Raw genomic sequence first — 12,707 nt, 5'->3', positions numbered from 1 at the left:
TCAGGGCGCAGGTGGTGGTGGTAGCTGCGGCGGTGGTGGTGGCAGTAGTGGTGGTGGTAGCTGCGGTGGTGGTGGCAATGGTGGTGGTGGCTGGGCCCTGAAATGCCCCCATGGCAACGTGTCCGTGCTGTCGGGTAGAAGAATGCGTTTGTCGTCGTGAGCACTGAGCGCCACCTTCGACTGCCTCTCCGTAAACACATTGTGCAAGCGTGATCTGATTACGCATTGCACTCGCCGCTGCGCCTTTTTGTCTCGGAGACATCGCAGAAAGTCGTCGAATGTGATGCTCGCCTCGACCACGCTCCTCTTCACGCCCTTGACCCTCTTGATGCGATCACGCCCCTCCACACGGACGCAATACATCTTACTGCGCAAGCCCACGAACTCGGTCATGATGCGGCCGTTGCACTCGTCCTTCATAAGGCCGATCACCTTTTTATTGGCCAGTGGCATGCCAAACCGGTTGTTCGACGGGTAATCGGACGTGTCGAATCGCTTAATATCACGCTTCATGATGGCATAGATGTCGTTGCAGCGAATCTCGTAGAGCAGGCTGTCGGTGTCGGTGTAGAGGAGCTTGCATCGATCGTCGAATTCCCGCTTCATGTACTCGTAGTGGAAGTCGTATACGTGGATCTTCGATAGGTCTAGCACGCTCAGCCCCACGTAGATCGGCTTATTGAGATAAACCTCCGTCTTCGTGAGCTGAATCGCCACGAGGTTCTCCCCGAAGATGGAGCAGCTATGGAAATTCGGCTTGGCGATGAGTGCTTCGGCCCCGTAGCGCCCACCCCACTTCCTCACCAGCTTCACAGTCACGTGTTTGCGTACGTTCTCCATCGTCTTGCCGAACACCGCGTTGTTCATGAGTTTGTACAGATTCTTCTCAAACTCATTCCGCGCCCGTTTTCGCAACTCGCTGTTCAGCTCGATGTAGGGTCGTAGCCATGCGGACTGTCTGAACTTCAAGACGCGATGGACGCGTACGAGTTTCATCCCCTGCTGCACAGCCTGCTTCAAGTTGCGGTAGTGGAGGATGTAGCGCTTCTTCGGCTCCAGCGTAGTCATGAGCTTGTTCTGTTTCGAGCCGGGGGCGCTCTTGTGCTCGGGACACAGCGGCAGGTCTTTGTGCGAGTCGTGACAATTCTCCGGGTAGTCGAGATCCACTTCGAGGATGTATCCGACAGGCGAGTCGTCCGGCACATTGAGGAAGTCGACGTTATGGCCGGTGAACCACTCGAAGCCTCCTTGCGGCAGGTACTCCATCATCGCTCGGCCATACAAATTGTTCACGTCAAAGTACATCAGATACTTGGCCTCCTCATTGGCGTCGTAGTCGCTCATGTATTTGTTGTTGGCCCGGGCGTATCGGTTGGAGCACTGGCTAATACCCCCGCGTATTCCTTGCTCGACGAAGAGGTGCATATCGGGGTCGGTGAGGAGTTCTAGCTGGACCTGGGTGTACCTAAACATCGCGTCCCAAGAGTAGCCTGGCAGTGTGTAGTAGTGGGCGGGGTCCAGGCCGTATGCTGCGACAGAGTTGTTGCGGAAGTTCTCGAAGACATCGGCAAGGAGAAGCACATCCGTTTTCAAGTACAGGTCCGAGTATTCGCCCAAGCTCCGGATCTCGAACTCGTCCCACACTCTCTTGGCGTGCTCGTAGTCCGCGTCCGAGATGTCGCTGCCCGTCAGTGAACTGTGGAAGCTCGCTTTTGGCGGTAGCTCGATATCCTGCAATTTGTCCACAGAGTCGGCGTACTCGTAGGGGAACACACCCTTCCTCGTGAGCAGCTCGAATTTCTCATCGGACAGGTGGGGGAATTCACCCCTCACGATCCGCAGCTCACTCAAGTCCGATGCTAGTTTTTCCAGCGACGACGCCATGAAGCGGAACGAGTCGATGAAGCGAAACTTCACATCGCTGCCGGCAACGTGCTTCGTGAACGAGATGTAGCGTTCCTTCGTCTCGGGCAAGACCTCGACTGGACCGGGGAAGCATGTGGCGATTTCCCGTATGATGAAGTGCGAGTCGTAGCCGGTGAGATTGTGGAAGACGATGGGCACGGTCCTCGAGTCCTGATAGTTCAGGTTGCACTCGTTGTGCGCTGCTCCGCGGTACTTGCCCGTCAGATGGCAGTGGTCTCTCACTCGGTCGCCGCCCAATAGGGGTTTCTGGCAGATGTGGCACTCGGTGGCGTTGTGGAACTCTCGGACCTGTTGCCGCGTCAGTGCTTCCATGGGCCGAGGGTTCGCGTGAACATTGTCCAGTTCTTGAGCGAAGTTCTGCAGCTCCCTGACGAACCATTCCGCGGGCTTCGGCCCCCTGTGACTGCGGTAGCGCGATAGTGAGTCGTCGTAGCTACACTTCACGTAGTACCCCACGCTGAATGCCTCGTGGCTCTGATAGGCATTCTCGTCCCGGGTCGGTTTCAGCAAGCACTCGAAGTCGGCATACATGATGAAAGGTACGCGCTCCTTGTGCCCATGGTTCTTGAAACGGAGCATCCTGTTCGCCCATTTGGGCATGGTGACCTTGCACTTGTTGACTTTCTTGCAATCAACTTCGTGTGCTGCCAGCTTGTCTTCGGTGTGGTAGAAGTGGAGGCAGCGATCGCAGACATGGAGTCTGTGATTCCTGTTCGATAGTTGCCTCGATACCAGACGAGACAGGTCCTTAATCCACACGTAATGGAGCCTCGGGATCACGTAGCACTCCTCATCCTCTTCCTCACCCTCCTCCTCCTCCTCCACGTAATGGTCCTGCACGAGGAGTAGATTGACGTGTCGCTGCTTCTTCGCATCCGTCACGTGTAGGGGCAACACGTCGAAGTCATGCTTCTTCTTCTTCAATATGTAGACGTTGACCGAGATCTCGTTTTGCTTCTCGAATTTGGAGATTTTACGCGGCTCCACGGGGAACTCGATCCCGTCAAAGTTTAATTCCTGCTCGTACCGTCTGTATTCGGAGACACGGTTGGAATCATGAACAGGATGAAGCGCCGATAGTATGGCCCACTTGAAGCACTGCTCGTCGTTGTTCTGGACGTTGATGCAGGCGTTCTTGTTTCGTATCTTGGCCGGCAGATCCACGTATGAGCTGCCACGCATCGGATTGAACTTGTTGATGTGCAGCGTCATGTTGATGATGGAATGCAACGACCAGCCTGAACCTTGCTGCTCGAATTCCTCCAGATCCGTCTGAATGGGCTCCTGAATGTTCTCCGCGAACCATCGGCGTATATCAGTGGTGCCGAAGATCGGTGCTGCCTTCGTGTTGAAGAACTTCGTATCGAACACCTCTTCATCATTCTTCATAACGGTGAATTTTGCGGCAAGCACGGCGTAAACCTTGACCGCATTCGATCCCTTACTCTGCAGAACGTTGTTGATTTTCGCTCGGAAATGCGTCATGCAGTCCTTCATGAAGGCCCCCACATCCACATGCTTCAAGTTTGTTAACGCGCCCACCCTGATGCCATTCTTGAACGATGAGTTCAGATCCGACCACTGGACTCGATCGATCAGCCTCTCCCGAATTTGCACGCCATGACCACGTTTCAGCAGAAGTCCCAGCTTGATCTCGATCCCCCGCAAAATCCCCACGGCGTACAGGAATTTCTGCTGCTCCGGACCAGTGGTGGCAAGCCTCTGAGACTCCTCCAACGTAGCGATTACCTTTTTCAATCGTTTGATCCATTCATGAATGACGTTGGGCTCTCGATCCTTCAGTAGCTGCAACACCTCCTCCCAGCTTGCAACGATATCTCTGCAGTCTTGTGCTGACATTGTGCTCGAGTGAACTGTGCCATCTCGGTCGACGGGCCCCGAATTTATACCCGGGCGACTGGTTGGGTGGTGGGGGAGGAGCGAGCAACGATTGGTCAGCCACCGTAGGTGGGAGGCTTCCAGAAAGTTCCAGGATAGCAATGAGGTGGGACTGTAGAGAGCAACGATTGGCTGTTGAGCGTGGGGGTAAAGAGCAACGCAGGTGGGAGGTATAAAAGAGGCGAGCATCCACTCGCAAGCATCAGTTCGAGGATGGAGTTCGTGGTGGACTTCCAGGGCTTCAAGCGACCCTTCAACGAGTTCGTCTACAAGGAGGTGGCGATGGTTGCTCTCGAAGACGATGCCCAGCCGTCGGTTTATTTGTTCGAGTCGCCGCACAGATGGAGCTATCTACCGGCCAAGTACCAGAGCGAGAATCGGTGGTTGGAGGAAAACTATCATGGGCTCAACTGGAACAGCGGCACCGTGCCCTATGACGAGGCGCACGAGATCTTCTTCAGCAGACTACGAGACGCCAGCAAGGTGTACGTGAAGGGGTTCGAGAAGAAGAGATGTCTCGAGAAAATTCTACCCCGGGTCTACAATCTCGACGACATTGCCTGCCCATCGCTCCGTCAATTGACCGCGAACGCCACCGACTCGTGCACCAATCACAAGAGCGGATGGAATCCACCCCACTGCGCGGTGAACAACGCGTGCGCGCTGAAAACATGGCTCCTCCTCCGACAGCAAGCGGACTCTACCGAGTGCATCCCCGAAACGACGACGACGTTGAAAGACTATTTTGCCCAGTGTGACTTTTCATCCATCGAAAATGTAAATTCTCTTTGAATAAAAGTGGTAAAAAAAGAATTGAGGCTCAGTTTGTTTGGGTGGTCGCTTTTTTGACGACCGTTTATTTTTTTTAATTTTTTTACATTTTTTTTAAATTTTTTACATTTTTTTTAATTTTTTTTAAATTTTTTACATTTTTTTAAATTTTTTTAATATTTTTAATACATTTAAGCAACCGTTGAGCCGTAGTGGGTGGTCTCAACGGTGCTGTGCTTTTGCGTACCCAAGGGTCGGCGTTTTCTTTAGCAGGGCCCTTGGGTACGATAATACGCACCCTCTTCCTAGATGGAGCAGCCTTCAGGGGAGGGATAAGAATTGATTTTCTTTTAACATCCCCTGAGGGCTGCTTCATTTTTGGAGCGGGAGGGTTATCATCTTCGGAGAGGAAGAGGTCGTCCTCGAGGATAGACCTTTTCCCCTCCTCCGATGCTGGTGCCGGTGATGGTGCTGGTGCTGGTGATGGTGCTGGTGCTGATGCTGGGGATGGTGCTGGTGCGGGTGGTGGCTCCTCAATCCCCGCAAATGCCGGCAGCGGGAGGTCCAGCACCTGCCGGCCGAAGCGGGGATCCCACTCGTGCATGCCGCACAAGCACACCTTGTTGTACACCTGCAAAATGTGGTGATTTCAAAAAAGGTACATGAGAGAATTATTATGGGATAGACTTACCATTGTCGCTCCTGGAAATTCTCTGAAATCCAAGCGATACTCGCCGCCTTATATGCTCGTCCAGCCGAGGCTTCGCACACGAGAGATCCCACTAGCCAAATCGCCATCTATCGGCATTTACGCGAACTATACGGCGCGCGGACTTTGAATGTTTGAGCTCGATGTTTGGGTTAGAGCTCAGTTCGATGTTTGGGTTTGTTTGGGTTAGAGCTCAGTTCGATCACATGTTTGGGTTAGAGCTCAGTTCGATCACATGTTTGGGTCTGTTTGGGTTTGTTTGGGTTTGTTTGGGTTAGAGCTCAGTTCGATGTTTGGGTTTGTTTGGGTTAGAGCTCAGTTCTATCACATGTTTGGGTTGGTTTGGGTTAGAGCTCAGTTCGATGTTTGGGTTTGTTTGGGTTAGAGCTCAGTTCGATCACATGTTTGGGTCTGTTTGGGTTTGTTTGGGTTAGAACTCAGTTCGATGTTTGGGTTTGTTTGGGTCTGTTTGGGTTTGTTTGGGTTAGAGCTCAGTTCGATCACATGTTTGGGTTTGTTTGGGTTTGTTTGGGTTAGAGCTCAGTTCGATCACATGTTTGGGTTTGTTTGGGGTTGTTTGGGTTAGAGCTCAGTTCGATCACATGTTTGGGTTTGTTTGGGTTAGAGCTCAGTTCGATCACATGTTTGGGTTTGTTTGGGTTAGAGCTCAGTTCGATGTTTGGGTTTGTTTGGGTTAGAGCTCAGTTCGATCACATGTTTGGGTTTGTTTGGGTCTGTTTGGGTTTGTTTGGGTTAGAGCTCAGTTCAATGTTTGGGTTTGTTTGGGTTTGTTTGGGTTTGGGCGGCCATCTTTATTACCGACCGTTTGGGTTTGGGCGGCCATCTTTATTACCGACCGTTTGGGTTTGTTTGGGTTTGAGCAGGGAATCTACTTTACCGACGGTCGGTAAGGTAGATTCCTACATGCGGCGGAAGCGGCATAGCTCTACTACTTCGGCTCCTGTGAGACGACCTCCGAAAGTTCTGTTTCACGCGGGATCTCATATGAATTTTCCCGTTGGCTGTTTTTCTTGTAGTGGCGTGTGATTAAAAGATAAGTTATAGAATTCCAAATTGCGCCAATTAATGCGACGCTCCAACCGTAGAGAGAATGAAGGGTGTAACCCTGTATGATGATGTCGATCACTGCTTTTACGATGCTGAAGATAAACGCTATGGCGAAGAACCCGGAGCTTACTATTCCGAATTTTTCCAAACCATGCCAAATTTTGTTAATTGTACCTTCCGCGAGTTGTTCAATTGCCTCGGTACTTAATAAATTTTGTATTGCAATTGTTCCTCCTGCCACTGGATAACCGGCAGAACCGCGAGCGATAGTGTTGAGGAGAGCGGCTCTTTCAGCTGGAAACATGATGCGATCTCTTAATTGATTAATTTCTTCTACTGTGTATATTCCAGAAACTGCTAAGTCTCCGATCGGATTGTAATTCCACGATGGATGTGCAGTCGGGTGAAGTACTTGAGGGGTTTGAGCTGGGACTCCTTGCGGGCTGAACCGATACCAGTTATTATCGATGTTGTACAATGCTGGAAGAAGTGGATCGCACTCGATTTGGGTCCCTGCTTTGAGAAGAACCTTCGAGATTGGTGATAAATAACGGGACTCGTTCCGATACGTTACTGGAAGTTCGTTGTAACATTCCTTGGTCCGGCGGATGCTACAGTCGACAGGTGTACATTTTATGATGTGGGCAACTTCTCCCAATACTACGGCCATATATCCGTGAGCCTTCATGATTGTTGTGGCGAATTTTTCCGGGAACAAAGGGGCTGTGTTTAATGCGTTTTGGATTACCTGACGCTCGAGATTACACCTCTGTAGTACGACATCTCTGTAAAGATTTTGTATCTGTGTACGGATGTGTTTTTCAACGTAAATAAATTTGGAGTTCATGTATGAAAAAATGTCGAGGTTGTTGACGGGAATTTGTTTTTTCTGCGCGAACGTCCTTCCCTTTTGTGTTTCCAGAATGTAGAGTTTTGGGTGCTCCGTACGAACGAGATTGTAACCGCAGATATGCTTCATTGATTTGGCTGCTAACGCGAACGTCGTTTCGTGCGTTGTTAGTGAGAATACGTCAGGATTGTTGGTCGCTGAGTCTGGATTTTGTTGTTTATGGGCAATGCCTTCGAAGAGGACATCGTATCGATTGAACTGACACGAGTCTGCTGGTTCAGTTATCCAGAAGGCTGAATTCCCTTCGACGTCCAAACAAGTACCATCGGAAAGATAGCACTGCGTACCTGACTGAAGGATAATTTTATTATTGACCAAGTTCACTTCGGCCATGTAGTTTGTCAGCGTGATTTTTACTGTTGCTTGGATTACGACCCCGTTCCAGTTTCCAAACGCGTCGCTGTACTGTGTCCCTTGGCAGCTTCCACTGTTGGTGAGGGAACCGCCTAATAAAATAGCGCGATCGGTTGTGCTGTTCTTCCTTAACCCGGTTATGATGCTGGATGGGCTGAGTTGTAATATCCCAGTTTCCTGAAGTTTTCGACACCCACGTTCGTCGAGTTCGTGGAGGTAAATTTGGCGTCCGTTCTGAACTATCGAAACGTGCGAACTCATCCCACAGTAGTAAATGGTGCGGTCTATTTCCACGCGGCACTGCACGACTTCGGCGTGCGAAAAGTCTGATAATTGGAGCAGTTGAATGTATGTTTCCTTTGGAATAGGCGCGTTGATCGGAACATTGCATTCTCCTACGTTGTTAAGCGAAATAGTTGTAATGTTGAGGTTTGGCCCCGCACAGTCGTATCCCAACAGCGCGGAAGCCTCTTGCAATAGAAGGAAGCCAAGTAGTAATCGTACCATGGTCTTCCTGAAAGTGAGAGGATACCCGATTATTAATCAAGTGGGAGGCGGGTACCTCTAAGTTTATTCGCGTGAACGATTCGCGATTTCCCTTTATACAAGATTTTTAAATTTCCCCCGGAAAGAATTTCAATAATTTCACAGGGTTCCGTGTACTGGTCACTGAATTTCCCTTTACTTGGTTCCTTCAGCATAAGAACGACGTCACCAACGTCAAACTGTTGTGGGTTGATTTTTCGATCGTAATATTGTTTTGATCTCTCTTTCGCCGCGATTAGATTTTCGCGGGCAAGGTTTTGAAGCTGATCGATCGTGATAAACAGATTTTCGAGGTAGTCCGCATACGTCGGATCCAGGTCCTCTTCGATGTGTTGATGAGCCGATGGGAGCCTAGCCAGGTGTCCGTAAACTAATTCGAAGGGGGTGTATTTCGTCCCCTCGTGTTGGCTAGTATTATATGAAAACATACATCTACGGAGTAATTTGTCCCATTCATTATTTTTGTCAATATATTGCTTTATATATTCCGCTAATACGTGATGCGATCGCTCGATCGATCCGTTACTTTGCGGATGGAAGGCGGTTGTCTGGTATAATTTGATCCGCCAGATTTTTGCGATTGCCCTTATTAAGCTCGAGAGAAAATTTCGCCCCTGATCTGTGAGAATTGCCTTCAGAGCACTAAATTGACAGACAAAATGTTCTATAAACGCGTCAGCGATGTCGACGGCCGTCGTCCTAGCCAGCGGGACAGCGATTGACCATTTTGTTAACAGGTCTTGCATAGTCAAGATATACGAATTTCCGCTACTGGTGGTAGGAAGGGGGCCGACGACGTCCATCGAAATCTTGTCGAAAGATCGCCCCGGCGTGTCGGTTATAACCATGGGCTGCTTAGTCTTGACCCGAACTAATTTTTTTAATTGGCAATTTCTGCATCTCGCTATATAATCTTGAATGTGGGTCTTCATATTTTCCCAGAAAAAGTGTTCTCTGATCCGCTTGTAAGTTTTATTTACGCCCTTATGGCCACCGACCGCGGAGGCGTGCTTCTCGGCAATAATTTCGAGGCGCTCTTGCTCCGTCGGGAAACGAATCAGCTGCTGACAGATGGTGAGAGCGATCATTTGATCCCTCAGAATTTGTATTAAAAGGTTTTTAATTTCGGCCCAATTTAGACCTCCGATTGAATTTGTCTTAGCGATACTAATTGAGGTGATATTTTCCTCGCGAATAACATCTCTTAACGACTCGAACGTGTCCCCTAGATCGTCCAAGGAAATATTCTCTCTCAGATGAAAAACGACTGGTAGTGCTATCATTGCACATCCCTTTTCCCTGGCAACTTTGGCCCTAAAAATATTAATATTCTCATATTGAGGCATCTTTTTGAGAGTATCTAATTCCTTGGCTCCGTCATCGAGGGGTAGCCCTTGTCTCGTAATAAAAATAATTTTCGCTCCCTTTTGCATTGACAAATTATCGCGAACTTCTCGTATCGATAAAGCACCTTCGATTGAATAAGCTGGATCGTTTGAGGGACCTCTACCGCATTCCCCAGGGTCCAACAAAAGATCCGTTTCCTCTTCAGACTAGTTTTCGTCCGACAATGTAGTTTCCTCTAACAAATTATTTTCTTCCATATTCGCCCCGTAGCCCTCAAAGAAATCGTCGAATTCGAGGGGCGGGTTATCATTTAAGATATCGATTGGCAGATCTGGCTCAACGCTGATGTCTTCGGGTCTTTCACCGTATATGTTGACATCAACGCGATTACCAGGAGCATTAATTTCGACCCGTGATCCCTGTGGTTCAACTAAATTTTCACAAAATAATCGTCCGTCACTCGGAACGTTTAATTCGCCGGGGGGCCCAGGGTCGAAGGGCAAGCTTCCCAACATCGACTCGTCGATAGGGTCGTCTTGTGATCCTTCTTCACCTGGAGAAATTCCGGTCTTTCTTTTCCTTTTACGAGTTTGTGTCTCCTCGTTTATGTTACTTGAGCCTTTTTGCTCTATATTTTTCATTTTAAAGTGGGCTGGCGGACTAAAAATATTTTCTGTGGAGTCGGATTCTGTCCGTGAAAAAGGAGTCACGCATACCCCAAAATTTTGCGGAGACTTTGTCCGTTGAGAAGGGAGTCACACATACTCCAAAAAATTTACGGAAACTTTGTCCGTTAAAAAGGGAGTCACACATACTCCAAAAAATTTACGGAAACTTTGTCCGTTAAAAAGGGAGTCACACATACTCCAAAAAATTTACGGAAACTTTGTCCGTTAAAAAGGGAGTCACACATACTCCCAAAAAATTTACGGAAACTTTGTCCGTTAAAAAGGGAGTCACACATACTCCCAAAAAATTTACGGAAACTTTGTCCGTTAAAAAGGGAGTCACCCATACTCCAAAAAATTTACGGAAACTTTGTCCGTTAAAAAGGGGAGGAAATCAACCGTTCAAAGTTATGGTTGAATGGGAGCGAAACAACGACGGTAATGTCTTCACCGCCGATGTTTTCCCTCTCCTGTAGAGAAATAAGACAGAACGGAAAATAACAGAAATGACGGGTATTTCTCGCCGTCGGGGTTTTTCACTTCCCCCGTAGAATTAGAATGAAAAAGGAAAATTACAGTATGACGGGTATTTCTCGCCGTCGGGGTTTTTCACTTCCCCCATAGAATTAGGATGAAAATTGATAGGACAGAAAACTCAAGAAAGAAGAGAGAGGGGGACTTGCGAAGGAAACACAAGTTAAGAGTTAGATGTTGACTGGATCGAACAACCTTCGAGTAGTTCGGTTATTGGTGTTTCGCTTTCCGCCGCGCGCTCCGGAACCGTGGTCCTTTGCGACGCGGTTTTGAATACCGAATTCCGAACGATCGGAATACGGCTGGAAAATTTGGTTAATTGTCGCTTCGTTCGCCGTTTGTTTCTGTTTGTATCCCTAAGCGCGTTTTTTATGCTGTCGGACACCATGAGCAAATCCGAGACTTCCCTCGGGAAATAATTAAGTTGACGCCCCCGACGCGTAGCTTCAATACCCGGATCGTGCGTTTGAGGCCGAGAGGCCGGAGCTGCCCGAGTTTCAAGGGTTTCCGCCTCCAAAGTTGGCGTGTGGGAAGGTTCTCCGACCCCGGTTGAATCGCTCGAACCTTGGTCCAATGCTCGGTTTAGGAATTTTTTAAAAGACCGGACTATATCGCTTCTAACGAGGCTCAATTCGGTAAAGAGCGAGTGCACCTTGCCCTTCAAGAGGTTCATCTCATTTGCTTGTTCCTCCATAAAATTCATCATGTCGCGTATCCGCGTAAATGGGTTATCTAGATATTCCTCCCTTGTTCGCAATTCTTCGGCCCGTTTAGTCAGCTCTCGACGCTCCCTATCTAGTCGAAGCTTTTCATTTTCCAATTTTCGACGTTTAGCCTCTAGACGTTCGGCGAGAGCTCTAGATTCTAGCTCAAATGACGGATCCATTTTGAATGATTTGACGAATTTAGATGATTTTAAGTTAAATGAGCTACGCTGTTAAGAGTGACACTATAAACTTGCCCAAAAGTTGAGAAATGGGGACGTATAAAAATTTTGTCCAAAATTTAAAATTTCGATTTTATTGGAAAGTTTTATTTAAAACGTTTGGAAATTAATTGTATTTTGTAAATAATGGTATAGTAACGTTTGTTATTTGGAAATCTGCAAGTAGGGGGAGTTTTGAAAAATTTGTCCAATTACGAAAATTGTATTTTATTGAAAAATATTAATGAAAAGTTTTGAAATTGTTTGTACTTCGAATGTAATGGCTTGATTGCGTTTGTTATATGAAAATTGAGAACAGGAAAATTTTCGAAAAATTTGTCCAATTCCAAAAAAATATTGAAAATGGCAAAATTAAATATTCAAACGATTGGAAACGGACTGTTCTCTGCTGTTCTTAATTCGGTGTAGTTTGTTATTTGAGTTGAACTCCGAAAAATTCAAATAAAATTTTAAAGTCGAGAAATTTGTCCAATTTTTCAAATATGATTTATTTCGAAAATCCCGAGTGTAGACGTTTGGGACTTAATATTTTCCGAATATTTATACTCCTTGAAGTTAAAAATTGATTGTTAGCGTATAGAAGAGATGATATTTTGAAATTGCAAAATTTGTCCAATTTTACAAAATTTTTATATTACGGAAATGTTGCGTTAAATCGTTTGGAATATGATTTTTCTCCGTTTATTTATGTTCGGTACGGTTTGTTACTGAGATTTGGTAGGTAGAAATTCAAAAAATATTGATGAAGGAAAATTTGTCCAATTTTTAAATTGACGAGAAATGCTTTGGTATTCGAGTAACGAAGTCGATAATGGTGTTATACGAATAAATTTGAGAAATAATCAAATTTAGCGATCGATAATTTGATTTTAATTTGAAATTCGACAGAACAGTGACGATATTCTCTGAAATTTGAATGAATTTATCACAATTGAGGTTACGAGTTTCCTCGCTTTACTCGATTGCGAAAATTAACCAATGATAATTACAAAAAAAAATAAAAGAAAGGCCACCAGTACTTTATTTCAC

The 12,707-nt window shown here is 47.2% G+C and overlaps 2 protein-coding genes across 2 annotated transcripts; both read right to left on the bottom strand.

Moving 5' to 3' along the window:
* On the bottom strand, window positions 1-3,786 carry LOC122412403 (uncharacterized). The gene has a single exon (XM_043421880.1). The coding sequence runs from the start codon at window positions 3,784-3,786 to the stop codon at window positions 1-3; it is 3,786 nt and encodes a 1,261-aa protein (XP_043277815.1).
* A 973-nt stretch (window positions 3,787-4,759) lies between these two features.
* Window positions 4,760-5,507, bottom strand: LOC122412402 (SH3 domain-containing protein C23A1.17-like). The gene is made up of 2 exons (XM_043421879.1): window positions 5,288-5,507; window positions 4,760-5,227 (listed from the first exon to the last, which is right to left on the bottom strand). The coding sequence occupies exons 1-2, from the start codon at window positions 5,288-5,290 to the stop codon at window positions 4,760-4,762; spliced, it is 471 nt and encodes a 156-aa protein (XP_043277814.1). The 5' UTR covers window positions 5,291-5,507.
* Window positions 5,508-12,707: the final 7,200 nt, after the last annotated feature.

Source organism: Venturia canescens, chromosome 6 (assembly GCF_019457755.1).
Source record: "Venturia canescens isolate UGA chromosome 6, ASM1945775v1, whole genome shotgun sequence".
NCBI classification, from domain to species: domain Eukaryota; kingdom Metazoa; phylum Arthropoda; class Insecta; order Hymenoptera; family Ichneumonidae; genus Venturia; species Venturia canescens.
The sequence above is the reverse complement of the archived record's forward strand: the minus strand, read 5'-3'. Positions and strand labels throughout refer to the sequence as shown.

What these genes read in the sequence shown, in the direction of transcription:
- LOC122412403 (XM_043421880.1), bottom strand. Translation starts at nt 3,786, where the DNA reads ATGTCAGCACAAGACTGCAGAGATATCGTTGCAAGCTGGGAGGAGGTG.